Genomic DNA, 17,885 nt, shown 5'->3' on the forward strand with positions numbered 1-17,885 from the left:
AGATAGAGCGATATTTAAAATGAGACAACAATTTATCAGCGGCAATTAACTGCATGGCACACTGCGTCGGATTCGCACGTTGCTCCGATGTTTGAGCGAGACAATGTTATGCGCGGATTCAAGCGACATCCTGCTCGCGACGTGCGAATCAGATGCAGTGTGCCAAGCGACTACATCGCAACCGTCTGTAGAGCCCATCACTCTCACTCGTTTTGGAACATGCACTGAAGTGAAGTTAGCGCCAAATCGGCAGGGTTGGTAGAATTGTCAGTATTCTCTTTTGTATTGTCCTGTCACGTACCACCGGTATCTGTGTCCATCTGTCCAAGGTGTTATCTATTGTGTTTTATTGCTGAGATTTTGAACCAAGAATCTCTAATCTATTATTCAATAATATGTCTCATTTCAAACTAATATCATCCACAAAAGCGTCTGACGTGATTCCTGTGAACAAATACAAGTCGGAAAAAACAGGGCTAACTGTAATTATAGCTGATGTTGAGGGGCCGGTGGTGAACGGATTTTTCTGTCTCGGTATTTATTTGTTTCCATTTTTTTTTATCTGGGTATCTCTAGGGGTATTTGCTGAGATAAACTAATTAACGCTTTATTACTTTGCAGCGACCGAAGCCCATGACGACGATGGATTGCCGCATACATTGGAACATCTTATTTTCCTAGGTTCGAACCGTTATCCGTATAAGGGTATTCTAGATTTGCTAGCTAATCGGTGTATGGCTCAAGGCACTAACGCGTGGACTGACACCGACCACACGTGCTACACTATTTACACGGCTGGGGACTGTGGGATGTTGACATTGTTACCAATATACTTGGACCACATTTTGAATCCTACACTATCAGATCAAGGTTTCCTAACTGAAGTACATCATGTGGATGGAGAAGGTGATGACGCGGGTGTTGTCTATTGTGAGATGCAGGGTCGAGAAAACACTGCAGACAGCAGGTATGTTGCAAACTGTTCATAAATATATCAGTTAAGGCTTAGTAAATATATTAAAAGGAGAACCCCCATACAACACTGCATTCCTTGTGTCCCTTTTTACTTTATGTATACCTAATGCTATTTGTGATTTATAAACATAAAATGCTACTTTACTGACTGCTATAATATGCACAAGTGTACAATTAAAGCCGCATATCCATTAGAGGCAGCCTTGGGTCGAGCGGCTGCCTCGCCCCGAGGCCGCGCAAGTGGAGACGCTTGCTCAACCTGAGGCTCGCCACGACACGAAGCAAATTCGTGGCCGCGAGCCGAGCCATATTTTGTCGGTTTTTTTACCGTGCTCAAAGGAGCCTCAGTCTTAGCCGTGCATATGATGGAGACGATTGACGCGTTTTGCTTTAAACTGCACGTTGCGGATCAAGCTGAGGCGATGCGCCTCGAGCAGATCACAAAGTGCATTGAGCATTTGCCTCAGAGCGAGCAGCCTCAAACTGAGGCTGTTTGCTTCAAGTTGAGGCTGCTCGTCCTGAGTTTGCCTCTAGTGGATATGCAGCTTAAAGAATTCTAGGCATAAAAACTAACAATACATTTTAAATGTAAAATGTATTGACTGTGCATCTTCTTATTTAACACATTCACTGCCTAAACCCGCTGTGTGGGTTCATTTTGTATTGGAAATGGGGTGCTTGGCACTGAAAGTGTTAAAAGCGCTATCTAGTTTCAACATTATTAAATCTTTCCAAGGACTCCAAATGCATGCCTCAACTTTCAATATACTTTTGTGACTATAACTGTGAAGTCCAATTTCACGTTTTGAAATTATAAATAGCAATAAATTATAAGTTTCATATCGGCAGTTTTCAAATAACTAACATGTAAAAATAATAATATGTAATCTCTAATGATTTTAGTGGCTTTGTATGGGGGTTGTTAGTCTTCTTTATTTATAGGACTGGTAATGGTAAACTTATGAATAGTTTAGTTCGTTATAAAATTGTAGTTACTCATTTGGATTTATAATTTTTTAGGTGTGAGTTGAAGCTGTTGAGAGCATCTTATCCCAATAGTGGGTACTCGGCTGAAACAGGTGGCATCACTAAGAATCTCAGAGAATCTACTAACAACACTAAAGTAAGATTTTTTATTGTTATCACATATGCTGCAAATGTAGAAGTAAGAGTTTGATGATAAATGTCTAATTAGGTTAAATATCTAGGAGACCGAGCTTTGCTCGGAAAACATGCGCGTTTTCCCAGAGATAAGACCTAGCTAGATCGATTTATCGCCCCCGAAAACCCCCATATACCAAGCCGTTTCCGAGATTCCCGGTATATATGTAAATAAATATACAAGAATTGCTTGTTTAAAGGTATTAGATTCTCTTCTAAATCAGTCTAGTTAATTTAATTAGAGAACTATTGTTATTGTGATAACTGAGAAACTTATATAATCAGTGGCGGATTTGCCCTAAGGCAGGCGTGGCTCACTCCTCGATTTCGTCGCTTTGCATCAGGTAGCTAAAAGTAAATCCGTTCCACACCAATTTTGGTGGCTAGCCATAAGCCGCGCGTGGCGCTGTCGCCACCTAGCGGCCATATCTGTCCTAATCGTAACAGACGCGTTTTTTTAGAGAGTGAGTCTTCTGTACCTAGTACTATTATTTATTCTGTGCCTAAGGACCAGTAGGCCCGGGCCTAGGACGGCAAATTGTGACAAACAAATTTGCTGATCATAATAAGAAATAACTCGAAAGGTAGTCAATATAATGGGTGCTAAAGAAAGGGGCGGCTACAGCGCCTGGGGCCTAGGGCGCCAAGACTGCAAATCCGCCACTGTATATAATTCATTGTGGATCTCCATGCTAATTCAAAATGTTACTGTCATGATTAAGAGAGCGGAACTAAATGTATAAAATTGTATGATACTTTTAGTTTATCATGGTTGTTGACGATCATTAATGCCATTACCATCCATGCGTAAATCCTGCTTTATGGTCACAACAAAAATGCGACATTCATGAAAAATAAAAAGTAGGTAAGGGGCCATTTATAAATTACGTCATTCCAAATTAGGGGGGGGGGGGGTCTGGACATCGGATGATGGTAGCATGACGTAGAAGGAAACGGGGTCATTCGAAGCATGATTTTAGGGGGCGGGGAAGGGGGGGGGGGGGGGGTCAAAAATCGATGACGTAATTTATGGACAGCCCATATATTTTTTTATAAGTAGTCATACTATTTTTACACAAATGTTAGTTAGAACCTGGTGTTAATAGGTTTAATTAATTAAATGTCCAACTTTTCCGATTATTAAAGGTAAGAGACTTCCACAAGAAGTTCTACAGACCGGAGAATTTGACAATCATCCTAACTGGCCAAATTAAGGCGGAAGATGTATTCAATGCACTGGCGACTGTTGAAGCGGACATCATTGCTAAGGTAATGTTATATGAGTTTGGTGCCAAGCTTTTTCGTATGCTCCAACCTTATTATTTATTTTAAGTGACAAATTATGTAAATATCTGATGTTAAAAGCCATTGTACTCATTGTAACATTACACATACATTATTACATTACATTGTTGTCATTGTAATTCACTACTCATACTGACAAATATTGTAACTACATTTGTAGTTTGCGTAATCAATATAAAACAATGTTTTGTGTATAGCGTGAGAAGGAAGAGTTGGAACCGTGGGTGAAGCCGTGGCAGACCATCCCACCGCTGCCCAACTATGGCGAGTACAAGGAGCAGTGGCCTGCAGACACCGAGGATTGTGGACAAGTTCGTATGACTGATATAACTTGAGAGGAACCTATTAAAGAAATACTGTACAAATATTAACTTTGGTTCTTTGGTCATGGTTACAACTTACAAACCATGACTTTAGATTTTAACAGTAACAGTTATGATGTTGTTGCTTTTTGTATTGATTGTTATATTTATTATTGCTGTATCTCTCTTACGGTGTATACCGATTCGTCCGGACAAATTGGAATGATTTATACAAATGGGAATACACAATTGATAGTATGTGATGTTTGTGATAAGGACGATAAACGATTGCTTGCAAACATAACGTACGGTAGCATAGCAGCATACACGTGAATCGTTTGTCATAAGTCACAATACCATGCATGCAGGCAACATCGACCATCAAAGAAACCTTAAGGAAAGTTTCGACATAATGCTTCACTAAAATTTTGTTAACGCATTTGCCTACTTAACCGATCTTTTAATATTTGTAGGTGTTATTCGGTTGGCGCGGGCCTACGCTAACAGAGCCGTCCGCCACGAAGGAGCTGACAGCTTGCGCGGTGGCGCTGCGCTACCTGTGCGACACGGCCGCCGCGCCGCTGCAGCGCTGCCTCGTCGAGCGCGAGGACGCGAGGGCCGGCGACGTTAGTACATTCAAAACCCGATAAATGTTCCGTTTTTAAACCTGATCTAAACCCAAATGCTAAATTGTTCACCCACTAGGGTAATTCGCCAGTAACTGGCCGGTTTTAGTAACTGGCCGTCCTGAACTAAAAATGAATTCTATTCACCTATAAACAGAATTCATTTTATTATAAGGCGGCTAGTTATTGAAGGCTGGCCAGTTATTGAAACCTTAATACTAAAATGAACTCTGTTTATAGGTGAATAGAATTCATTTGGTGGCCAATTACTAACAGTGACCAGTTACTGGCGAATTACCCTATATCAATACTTATTTATTCAAACAATATTTTCACAGGTATCCTACAACCTAACAGAGAATATAGCCTCTTTGATCAAGATACAGCTCGACAATGTCCCCGTCGACAAGCTGGAATTAGCCCGGGATGAAGCGACCAAGTGCCTGAAGTGTGTCCGGGACGGGCGTGAGCCGTTCAACATGGAGCGCATGACCAGACTGCTGAAGAAACAGCTCAGGGAATGCTTTGCGGGGCTCGAGTCCGATCCGCATCATGCGATTGCGTTTAGATGTATTGGGGACGCGCTTTACTCGCAGAATGAGCAAGATGTAAGTAATGATTTGGGATTTTTGTTTTTAATACTTAATGAGAACGATTTTTTTTAAGTCAGTAGATACAATAGATAACTAAAGTCCTTGAGTGATCCATCGAACTGTTAGACACGGGGTCTCTCCGCCAACAAATCAACCGAATATTGCAGATCGCAGAGAACTGTTGTATGAGCATAAACTCCCGTCATTGTATGGATCTTTTAGCAGTGAATGAATTTACTATGTTAATGATATGATAACAATATCATATATCATATGTGTGTGCAAATATAATGCAATTTAATGCATATTGAGGTACTACCACCTTTCCGGGATTAATTTACAAAACATAATATATGGCTTTCCAAATCAAAAGGTGTCTTATGGCAACTGCATAAAGTACATTTTGATATTGAAAGCTACATTCGTCCTAATATTAAGTGAACCATCATTTCAGTTTATATCGCGACTGAATCCTCAAGAAGCGCTGCAAGAGCTTCTAAATGAAGGCGAGGAGTACTGGCGAGGCATTATGCAGAAGTATTTCACCGACGAACTGGTCACCATCGTGGGCTCGCCTAACATCAAGCTGCAGGACCAGTAAGTTTCATTACAGTTCATATCTCCATTGCATAGAACCTACCTACCTATAAAAATCAAGTCAATCAAGGCTTGACCTATAGTTTGTTTTTTTTTTGCATTAGAAAAAAGGTATACAATCTTGACGTGTCTTTTTATTAAAAATACACTTTTGAAAAATAAGTCACGGCAAATATGTAACAATTATGAATCACATACGATTAAATAACATTATTTTCCTTTCATAAGTAATAATTACTGATTTTTAAAAAGCGTTTTCCAATTAAAAGATACGTCAAAATCGCGATTTTTGCTAAAAAAACGAACTATAATCCCATTCAAGAGATCCAATGAAGTTTACATTGAGTGATCGTTATGTTTACCTCATTCGTTTTTAGAGCTAAGAAATATTACAGTTAAATGTGGGTTGTTCTATCAAATCTTAGCAATAATTTAGTTGTTAAATTACTACAAACATTTTTTTTTTGTTAGGATGGCAGAAGAAGAAAAGAATAGAATAGAAACTCAAAGAAAACGACTGGGAGAAAGTGGACTCGCAACGAAAGGAAAGATTTTAGAGCGGGCGATCGAGTTTAATGAGGTATGTACGCATTTACCTATTAGTAATAATCTCCGGTCTCTTTGAAAAAAAAATCCGGTATGAAATGAGAGTAACCGTTCCCTGCCCCCAGCGTCCGCCTCCCCCGGGCACGCTGGCGGGCGTGCCGGTGCCGGGCTGCGGCGGGCTGCGCCGCCACGCCATCGCCACCTGGAGCGCCGGCGCCGCGCCCTGCCCGCACTTCGACCTGCAGCAGCTGCCCATGTACGCGAGAGTGCACAGCTTGAAGACCAACTTTGTTTATGTGAGTATCGAAACAAAAAAAAACGTTTGTCTATGCATTTCTTAACGCATCGCTCGACCGTTTCGGTCGGGCCCCGGCATTTTTCGTGGTAACTAATTTATTCAGCAATATTCCAAGTTAAATGGCATGAAATTGGGGCACCGGAACGAGGTGGGAGGATTTTTTTAGAGGAAAAACGACTGCCAAATTAAATAGAAATTTCGCGGGTACTTGTTTCATGATGCGACCATATCACCAGGTTTTTAGCATAGAATTAACGATGGTAAGTTACTAATTTAGTGACAATAAGCACCTAAAGCGATGACATCAAAAGATAGAATGCTGTACTGTACGTGTACTCCAAGGAGAAGGTTCATTCCACGTAACACGATAAAATGTAATTTAAATTAACCAAATTCTATTCCAGATTAACCTAATCCTTGACACGACAAAAGTAGATCAGAACACCCGCAAATGGCTGCCGCTACAACTGAACGGGCTGGCGGAGTGCCCCGTGCGGCGCGGAGACGCCCTCGTACCTCACGAGGAGGTCATATCCACCACGGAGCAGCTCACTGTCATGTTCAGTAACGACATGGGTTTTGGCAGGCCAGGCAACTTCTCCGTGGGACAGTTTGGCAACTTCATACACATTGAAGTCAGGGTGAGTTATTTTACAATATGCTCTATGTGCGTAGTGCACTTATGCCTCATGAAGAAGTTATATCCACCACGGAGCAGCTGACAGTCATGTTTAGTAATGATATGGGCTTTGGCAAGCCAGGCAACATGGCAACTTCATGCATAGGGGTGATTAAATACTATTTAAGATAAAACAGAACCATTCATAATCTCCATGTTTCTATCAATGAAGAGCAATCTGAACTGAGTAAGCAATCAGAAAAATTGGTTTTTAATTTTGATTATTGTGTTTTTACAGTGTGAGCCAGGAGATTACGATAAAGTGGTGGACCATTTATACGAAGTATTGTATGCTGCCGAAATAACCAAGGAGAGGCTTTTGGTGTTCGCGCAGAGACTTATCAACGACGTCGCACAGGTTAATTTCATACTCTTGCTTCTTCCAATACTTTAAGCAACATAGAAACACTCTACTAACATTTTCTAAGTGAAATACACTTTAAAAATTGACAGAAACAAGATTTTTAGGGTTCTGTACCAAAAAAGTAAAAGGAACCCTTATGGTGCGACTCCGTCCGTCTGTCTGTCACATTGCTATTTGTTTGTTCATAATTATGTCTCAAAGTAATAAGTCGCTTGGCTGTCTAAGTAAAGTTGCCATCAGATAATAATTATCTGCGATGCGACATATTATGTCGCATCGGCGACTAAGGCACACTTGCACTATCCCACTAACCCGGGGTTAAGCGGTTAAACCGTTAACCTAGTGTCAAATTGTACTGGTAACCATGGCAACTCCAGGTTTAACCGGTTAACCCCGTGTTAGTGGAATGGCGCAAGTGGGCCTAAGGGTCTCTACAAATCGCTAGCCCAATATTACAGGGTTCTATGTTTCACTTTTATCGAACTGAAATTTGAACATTGTCATAGTAACATTAAGTCGAATTTCAATTACTTTGAAAATGTAACATAGAACGTTGTAATTATTGAGTCAGCGAAATGTCTGAACACGCCTCTATTATCAAGTGTATTTTCAGCTTAACTTTAGGCGATTTGTGTGATGGCAACATTTCTAAGCAAGCCAAGTGACATTCACTACTCAGAATCACAAATATTTAACCAAATTCGCTAACACAGGTCCGCAGGAGCGGCCACAAGATGGTCTACGATCTCCTCCGGGATTCAGTATACAGCTCAGACAGCAACATCCACTGGTGCTCCGTGCTGCGGCAACAGGAGTTCCTCAAAGAGCTCATAGAGAGCCTCAACGCTGGCGGCGACCGAGCGGAGACCGTTCTAAAGGAAGCTAGAGACTCGTTTAAGAAAATGACGGAGCATGTGTGGCTACATTTGGCGACGGACTTCGAGCGGTATACTCTGAGCACTGAGCCGTGGAAGAGGTTCCCTGAAGTTGGGAAAGCTCCGTGAGTAACATTTTAAGTATCTTGTTGTTGAACGGTTGATAAAGAGTTGCGCTGCTGAATCATGCATTGCTTTATATTGCATTCCTGTGTAGCTTTTATAATACATAGTAGATTGTATTATAATGCAAGGGAGAAAAATGTTATATTACGTCAAGCAAACTTGTTGAATTCAAAGCGCAGTGAGAAAATAAAGTGCTTTCTTCAATGAAATAACATTTTACACCCAATAGGGCAGAAAATCGAAAATAAAATGAAAACGAGTTTAGGGAACGAAACATTTCATAGAAATGTGATGTTTATGTTGATACCTCTACAATTAGTCATTGCAAAGTGTGTGCAGAGTTAGCTTGGTTCGCCTGTAGTAGATATTAAAACAGTATAGTATAGTAAAACAGACTTACTACATAAGTTATTTATTAGTAAAACCAATTTACACGTTATAAATTATAAAACATATTTACATATGCCGTAAAAATACACAAATCAATCATCATATATATAAAATTGAAAAACCAGGCGGCTTAGCACGGTCGCGTTTTTATCCCTTGTCACCATGCCTGTCACGTTCTAACAAGTATGTAAGTGCGAAAGGGACGCGCTTAGTGATAGTCGATAAAAATGGAACCGTGCTGCGCCCGAGAACGGGTTAAAAAACGAGGGAAGAAGCGAGATGGCGCTTTACAAATTTCTAAAAAAGTTTTGGCACGTTTCTCAAATACGACGCACGTATGATAAGAAAAAACTGTTCCAATCTATTATCTAAATATGGGAATAGAACTAAAGCATAAAAATTGGCCAAGTGCGAGTCGGATTCGCACACGAAGGGTTCCGTACCATTATCTATAAAAACGGTCACCCATCCAAGTACTGACCCCGCCCGACGTTGCTTAACTTCGGTCAAAAATCACGTTTGTTGTATGGGAGCCCCACTTAAGTCTTTATTTTATTCTGTTTTTAGTATTTGTTGTTATAGCGGCAACGGAAATACATCATCTGTGAAAATTTCAGCTGTCTAGCTATCACAGATCACGAGATACAGCCTGGTGACAGACGGACGGACGGACGGACGGACAGCGGAGTCTTAGTAATAGGGTCCCGTTTTACCCTTTGGGTACGGAAAAAACGCATCGGAAAAAAGCTATTGCTTTCGATGCGTATTTAATTAACAATAAGCAAAAGAAATTTTCATAACAATCTTTATTTTACGACGATCGACCATTTCTCGGCAACTCTCGGTTGATTTCGTTTCGGTTGTGTTGCAGACTAGACCAAATTATTCGTAAGTTAAAGCAAAAAGAATAGATAGTATAGAGGGGTCCTGTCATTGTAAATTTTGTAGTCACTGTAAATTTACTGCCATCTATCGACACACGACTAAAACTCAAAATGAAAACGTATAAAGTTATAAAAAAATGTATATATGTATATGGATAAATGATTTTATTATTTTTATATCATTTTGATCCATGTTCATTCACTGATATCTATGTGTTAAAATTGTTAAATATGAAACGGTGTCGTCACGCCATCTAGCCGAGGATAGGCTAAAGGTGTGTGCGGCATCTATTCGAGAATGACTTTTACTTGAATTCCGAGGCACGTTTTTTCCTTAGACTTTATTCGTCTTATACGAAGTTACATATGTCTTTGGTTAAAGTAACCTAAATTATGTTTGTCATGTTGGTATACAGTTCTTTCGGCGTTTTTTTACACGAAGTAAAATAAAAAGTGCTGTCAACCTCAACCTCAGTATACTCTTTATTATACTGTGACCTCAGTCTATAGCCCATACGAGTGACTTAAAATGCCTCCTTATGCCATATATGACTTATCAATCAAATTCATATTATCATATTATTAATAATTTGTACTTTGTTGTTTTAAATTTCTTTTTGAGTTAGGTACATTATTCAGATGACTTTCACGGCTTCGGCAAACATTGCCATTCGTTCGGGGAACGGGATGCCGAGATGGGCCAAAAATACAAAGTTGATAGTAAGTTATAATGTAGGTAGATAAAGTGCATGCTCAGATATTTTTGAGCAACCTGATAAAAATAAGCAAATGTACAGTCAGCAGTCAGCCAAATATCGTAATATAACTTTGTTGCCATAGAAATAAGGAGCTGTTCCGATATAGTGGCGAAATACTGAGAGACCAAAGCGGCTAAGCTTCATGTGGCTCGGACACTTCTTTAGAGAGAATGGGAGAGGATCGTGCCGTGAAGAGAGCGTACTTGGGACAACAAAATGCGAGACGCCCGAGTGGACGTCCTAGGTACCGCTGAAACGACGTAGTTGCTCTAGACCTGCTCAACATCGGCCATGGCGACTGGCGAGAGCTATCGCCAGACCGAGAAACATGGCGTGATCTGGTGTCGGAAACCAGGACTCCCTTTGGGTCGTTGCGTCACCGTAGCCGTAGTAAGTAATGTTAATATCCAGAAAGGGAAATGGGGACTCACTACGTTTGTATAAAAAGGCGATTTATGGGCGGTGGTCGTCCATATTCGTCTTACAGCGGAAATTAATCTATTGAACATTTTTGCAACTAGGCTTATAAAAATACTAATAATTTTATGTTGAAACAAGTTTTAAATACTATACAACCTACGTAGTTGAAAAAATACAATATTGCCTTTTATCAAATCACATAATTTTTGAGAATATTTTCGAAATCAGTTATCCAAATAACGGCTACAAATAAGAAATCCCTATCACAGTTATAATTGTTATAAACCCTGGCAGGGTTGAATACATAATAATGTCGGTATTTAACTAAACATAAGACAAACTCTTTATTTCATTTACGTGAGCGGAGCTGCGGGCCCGTCTAGTATGAAATAACCTTAATCATGACATATTATTAATAAATTACCTATACAAATATAAATTATTTCACATCCGGAGACGACGACGACCGGTCTGGCCTAGTGGGTAGTGACCCTGCCTGCGAAGCCGATGGTCCTGGGTTCGAATCCCAGTAAGGGCATTTATTTGTGTGATGAACACTAATATTTGTTCCTGAGTCATGGGTGTTTTCTATGTATATAAGTATGTATTTATCTATATAAGTATGTATATCGTCGCCTAGCACCCATAGTACAAGCTTTGCTTAGTTTGGGGCTAGGTTGATCTGTGTAAGATGTCCCCAATATTTATTTATTTATTTATTTATTTATCCTTTTCGTGGAAATTTATGAATTCATTATAATCGTAAAACGGGTGCTCAATAAGCCAGCGTTTGAGATATATGAGTTAAGATATTGATGGTGTGTTGCAGGCCGTCGCTATACTGGGACGCGGAGCTGCTGAGCGGGTGGGGCGGAGGGTTCGTGGTGGGGGTGGGCGGCGTGGAGTCGTCGTTCCTGGCCGCGCTCAGCCCCGGACCCAAGGGTCTGGTGCTGGACCAGGCGGCGCCCTTGCTGGTCGCTCTCAACTACTTCACGCAGCTCGAGGTGCGTGCCGATTGATACATTCAAACTAGGACCTTGTGTGAGACATTACAACTTGGATGTGGAGCTGCTGAGCGGGTTGGGCAGATGGTTGGCAGTGGGCGGTGTGGAGACGACCGTTCCTGGCGGCGCTGAGCCTTCACGCAACTCGAGGTACGAGTGCTTTTATGTTTAGATCGGGACAGACGCTCACGTGTGTTTAATGGCTGTTTAAATAAAAGTGCAGTCGGTAGTAAAATTGTTTGTATATTTCTCTAAAAAATGTATTGGCCTTTTATTGTTCCCAGGGCCCGATGTGGCGCCTGATCCGCGGCTGCGGGCTGTCGTACGGCTACGGCGTGCGGCCGGCCTTCGGCGAGGCGCGCATCGTGTTCTCGCTCTACCGCGCCACCAACGCCGTGCAGGCCTACACCAAGGCCAAGTCCATTGTGGTAAGGCTATTTTTTAATAAGGACTTCTTACACTTGATGGCGACATGAGTACAGTCAGGTATGATATCACAACGAAGGCGATCCCGTGATGGTGAGCCCGTTCTGCGGGACTACGCGCGTGTCGGTATTGTGACTGTGCAGTTTCCTAATACCCTCCCCTTCTCAAAATCATAACCCGCCTCGATCGTTTGGGCACGCTCAGCAGAATGCGATCTGTCTCCGAGCTTGACACAGCGCTCGTGTTCGTCCCGAACCCTTCAAAAAGAACTCGAAAGAGTGAAATTCTACATCCTCCATGTCGCGCGTGGCTTCCAAAAGCCGCGAGTAAAAGGAGTGCACTGTAAATTTGGGGAATTGAAAGGGCGTGCTGTGTGGGTACCATCCTTTTACCTTTCTCATTAGCCCCCCCCTATCTACACATTGTCACAGCCGATGTTGTTGCATTGGCGATGCCGGCGTGGGCGCCGAGGGCCTGGAGCATGTCAGAACGGCCGTGTTGTAAAATACTAACATTTCCGTGGTTTCGGAGGTCGCAAGCTTATTGCTATCCACATGAGTATAATTTAGTCATTACAATGAACCCGTTCTGTGATCGATCGACATTTCGATACGCTTTCACCATGGCGCAAGCTAAATGCTCAATCACGTGACGAAGCTAAAATGCATGCTTTATTGTATCTTAGACAAAGTGTGTTTTTTAATAATTCAAAAACAAAGATTCTACGCTTTTAAGGAAAACAAATTCGATGTTAAACTTGTCCTATATATATTATTACAGGAAGAATATCTGGCTACGGGTAAATTCGACGAAGACTTATTCGAGTCCGCCAAGAGCACGGCGCTGTTTGAAGTGGTGGAGAACGAAAAGTGCACCGCCGACGTCGTGACGCAATCGCTGCTTAACTACTTTAAACAAGTCTCTGAAAACTACAACAGGTTGGTCTAACCACTAAGTTATGTAAATCCAAATTGAACCTTGGCGGAAAGCACGAAGGTTGATATTAGGCTGGAGCCGCGCGCGTCAGTTGACGTACTCGTATTTGACCGTAGCAGGCGTGGCTCACTCCGCGATTTCGTCGCTTTGCTACAGGTAGCTAAAAGTACATCCGTTCCGCCCCAATTTCGGGGAAAGCCATAAGCCGTGCGTGGCGCTGTCGCCACCTAGCGGCGTTATCTGTGCTGATCGTAACAGACGCGTTTTGTTAGAGAGTGAGTCTTCTGTACCTAGTACTATTATTTATTCTTTGACGGTCAAAGAGTTGGATGAAATTGTTCAAGTTGGCGGATTTCTAGCTGTTATTGTAAATTGAGTCTTCTAGCTGAGTCAGTAATAACGTCGCTATTTGAAATGATTGCTTAGTTACATCTTGGCCTGAAAGAAATACTCGTATGCATTAAAGAGCGCGTCCAGATACTCCTGCCGTATGCTTCGAACGCGAATCCCTCGAGCACATAGTACAGTCACCTGCAATAATATGTTACACAACGAAGGCCGCAAAAATATCTTGACACAATCTAAACAATATTATTTGTAGAGCCATAAGAGTGTGTCACATATTTTTGTGGCCGTCGAAGTGCACTTGGGCAGTAAGCTACCCTTTATCTGAATCTAAATTGGAGTCCAGTGAGTGACCAATTTAATTCTTCAACAAGCCACCGCAATGTATATTAAAATACCATGTATGTATCAAACAGCGCCGAAATGAATATAGCAATTGTTTTTTTTACCATTTCTGTAGTAATGTTCCTTTTCGTTGGCCAGGGACCTCGTGTGTGCCATAGCGTCGGTGACGCCGGAGACGGCGCACGCGGCGGCGGCGCGGTGGCTGCCGAGCTTGTTCGACGTGGACCAGAGCAAGACCTCCATCGTCTGCCACCCCAGCAAGGTTAAGGAGCTACAGGCTGCTTTCGAAAAGTAAGTCTTACATGCACTGTATAGGTGAATCCATCGCAGTGATGTGGTGCAACACGGTATCACTAGGTAACTTACAGAGTTGCTCCACATAAGTTAACTCTAAATGTACATTAGAATGTACATATTCGTTGCAATCTAATATGAACCTTTCATGAACCAAATAAAGTAGCATTTCTTTTGTTTCGTTGCTGTTTAAAACAAACTAAATTCGTTCCAATTTACAATAAGGTTCAAATTAAAAATTGGGAAACTTTATATGAAACTTACGAGGTTACTGCGGTGTGGATTTACCTTATTAATGCTTCAGCATTTACGAAGTGTGCGAATTCACAACGAGGACGGATCATAAAGACGAACGTAACAAATGACCGGTATACTAGGGTTACCCGGAAGATCCGGTTCACTGATTGAAGTCCCAAGAATCCTTGTAAATGAACACTGTTAAAGTACCATTCGTGGTATTGAGTAAGGTATGTATGTATTGAGTATGACATTTTTGTGCGGTTAAAAGCGCAAAAAAAAACTATTAGAAATATTACAACAAAGTAAATTATTCTCAGTAAGTATTTTTATTTTTCAAGTACAATCACTACTAGAGTTAGACCAAGAAAAGTCTAATGACATAATGACAGCTATGGCGTCTCCAGTTACTAAATACTCAAAGCTAACTTGCGATAAGATCCAAATAATTTCGTTGTCTGCATGTAAATTTAAATTGCATGTGTTTTCAACAACATATTTTCTTTCAGGATCAATGTGAAACTGGATGCGTTCGAGTCAATGGAGGCCTCGCATTTGAACAAATGAGAACATAAATACGTAGTGGCAGTTACTGTGAACTGCAGCAATAACAATATCAAAGTCAAGTTATTGGCAAACTTTATACAGTATTGTTTTGTATGTTTTTTATGTTGTCAAACAAATCCAGAAAGAAATATTGGAAATTTATGTCCATATTTCTGCCGTCCATCTTGCGATAACTTTTTTCCTGCATTTGTATTTCACCAGAGCGCAATTTCAATAATATAATAAATAATTAACCCTAAATACCTACTAATTATAAGTGTAACGTTTTTAATAATGTAATAATTTGTTCCTTTTACTTGTATTTTTGAAAAGTTTGTCACCAATTGCATTTCTAATGAAATTCTTGTCATGTAATGTGATAACTAGTTGCAAATTTTTCAGAAATCACTATATGTATTTTCAATTATTGGCTGTGCCATTATAATAACGTTGAGCGAATAAAATATATGATGCATTTTAACGATAAAGTTGTCATTTCAAAATAAAAGCTCATGTTTTTGTGATAATGATAAAGTTTAATCACCTTCATCTTAAAGCTATGTCTATACAAAAAAATATAACTTACGTTTAGTCAGATATTTAGTGAACATCATTATAAATCATCTCACAACCGCTGCAACACCTCCAACATAGAATTCATACCCAACCATAGAATAATATCAACTTCAACATTAATGCAGTTATTTCATAATTCCATCATATTCAACAGCAATACATTGTATCCATAACAAATGATAGCGTATAGAGAAAGATATCATTTCCTCCAAATATATAATTCATAATTTTAAACCTTTCGCGTGCTTTACTCTTCTGTGAAGAATCTGTGAGCTTGTTGTCTTGTTCTAAATGACGAGACTAAATACATTACAATTTATACGTTTTTACGTTTACAAGAAACATCACATTTATTACCATCTACTATCCATTATACGCCATTTAACTCTTATTTACATTTGTTTTTTGTTATTTGGACAAAGTCTTTCAATTTTAATACTGGTTAGTTGATCAACCACCGCCGGAAATGAGCTTATAATATGAATGAGGTACAAAAATAAACTGGCCCTTTTAAGGATGTCATAAACCATTATTATAACCACTCGCATAGGCCTCGCTAAACATATCCCAACCGTAAAAGGTGAAATATATATACTATGAATACGAATTACTCGAGTGAGTACTAGTTACAATTACAAGACATACAATTTCATATTTACAATTAGACATAAATTTGAATAAGGAAATAAAATATTTTCTAAAATAATTCAAGATTTATAATTTTTATCTGCATATTGAAATGCATATTAAAGCACCAACATATGTACGAAAATACTTTTAGCATTTATACATACGCGTCATATGTAAAATAATGATATACGTGTAAGATCATCTATAACATAGTAACAAGGCGATTCAAATCTTCCGAAATGGAATACGCTACGGTATTAGTACTGGAGTGCTCAACGTTCTTGCTTTGAAGAGAGATTTGGTAAACGTCATAATTACCTACGCGTAACAGTCTAAATATTATATTAATTCACTATGGACATCTAGATACTCGACGAATATAATTATCCTAATTAGCTGAACACCTTAACTAAATACGTTATTAATATACGACTACGTAATAATAAAGAGGCGGCCCCATTTTCTTTACCTAACAACTGTTACACTTATCTGACGAATGTCCCATATAATTATGTACTTTTTGTACACTTTTCCGCTGCCTTGTCTGACACGCCGTCAAACGAAGTAAGATGACTTACAGTACTGCTATTTTTTAGTTAAACGTATCAGGTAGACTTGCAATTTGTAATGTGAACTGTAATATAAGTCACTTACTCTCCGCGTGTCAGATAATAATCAATCGTAGCAGTTTAACGCGGTGTACACAGACGTGTAGTGCACCATCATGTTGTTCGTGTTAGAACACAGTGTAGTCCTCGCTCCTCAGTCACGGTTGGGGCTCTCTGTAGCGGAATGTTGTCAACAAACCGCTTTACATAGTTTTTTGGATCGCTTATACGCAAAAGGAATTATTGAAGCAATGACTCCTAGTCTAATATTAATCAGCCTCGCTTATATCATTACGACATTCGACACGCAGTCACGTAGGGCGGCACAAGTTATTACAAATGAGATATTTATGTGCCTACATTTACATCGACAGTTACAATTACATCGGTCGTATATCGTAACGATTATAGCTTAGATTACGCTACTGAACAACTAAGCAATATATCAAAGGTGTACACAGTTAGTGCCACCTTTCAATTTGTTAATTCCATTGCAAAGTTTTCTGTGTAATCGTGGTTATAAAGATTAGTTATCATATTCGACGTACAAGGCGAGTCGCTCGGTCGTATTTAATAGATAACTCTACTACCGCTGCGTTTTCGAATACAATTGCCATAACATGTGACGTTCCACGGGAAAAGGTACCTTATGAGGGTTTCTAGTTTCGGAGATATGAAATGTTTTGTAAAGAGGTGAAAAAATGCTCAATTTTTTTTAATTTTGTGATCTGAAACCTTAATGCGTAACGTTTGTTTACCTGTTTTTATTTTTGTTATAAGTTAGTTATAAGCTTAGTAATGTCTTCTCAGAGTTTAGTAGAAAAGGTACCTTATGGAAAAAAGATTGAAAATTCCCAAAAAAACTAGTCAATACGGGAAAAGAAGGTTGGTAGAGAACTGTATTAGCATTCTGCAAAACTAATTTGATAATTTCAGTTCTGGTTGGGGCGCCTCGCAAATATTATAACCGTACATAGACCGACATCACAAATCCAAGTAGCCTGCTATTATACCAAAGTTACTCTCGTCAAGTCTTTCT

The 17,885-nt window shown here is 39.9% G+C and overlaps 1 protein-coding gene across 1 annotated transcript; it reads left to right on the plus strand.

Moving 5' to 3' along the window:
- The first annotated feature begins 304 nt into the window (after positions 1-304).
- Positions 305-15,513, plus strand: LOC134790785 (uncharacterized protein C05D11.1-like). The gene is made up of 18 exons (XM_063761719.1): positions 305-534; positions 622-967; positions 1,996-2,098; positions 3,283-3,405; positions 3,639-3,752; positions 4,217-4,369; positions 4,708-4,977; positions 5,417-5,559; positions 6,031-6,139; positions 6,231-6,401; positions 6,808-7,044; positions 7,321-7,440; positions 8,160-8,446; positions 11,729-11,903; positions 12,188-12,331; positions 13,110-13,267; positions 14,094-14,246; positions 14,996-15,513. The coding sequence occupies exons 1-18, from the start codon at positions 396-398 to the stop codon at positions 15,051-15,053; spliced, it is 3,003 nt and encodes a 1,000-aa protein (XP_063617789.1). The 5' UTR covers positions 305-395; the 3' UTR covers positions 15,054-15,513.
- The last annotated feature ends 2,372 nt before the right edge of the window (positions 15,514-17,885 follow it).

The sequence above is a fragment of the Cydia splendana genome, chromosome 5 (assembly GCF_910591565.1).
Source record: "Cydia splendana chromosome 5, ilCydSple1.2, whole genome shotgun sequence".
Lineage (NCBI taxonomy): Eukaryota > Metazoa > Arthropoda > Insecta > Lepidoptera > Tortricidae > Cydia > Cydia splendana.

Bases quoted from the DNA above. Each gene is read 5' to 3' on its own strand.
- LOC134790785 (XM_063761719.1), top strand. From the start codon at position 396: ATGTCTCATTTCAAACTAATATCATCCACAAAAGCGTCTGACGTGATT. The intron at 4,978-5,416 runs GTAAGTAATGAT...CCATCATTTCAG, and splicing joins ACTCGCAGAATGAGCAAGAT to TTTATATCGCGACTGAATCC. The intron at 12,332-13,109 runs GTAAGGCTATTT...ATATTATTACAG, and splicing joins CCAAGGCCAAGTCCATTGTG to GAAGAATATCTGGCTACGGG.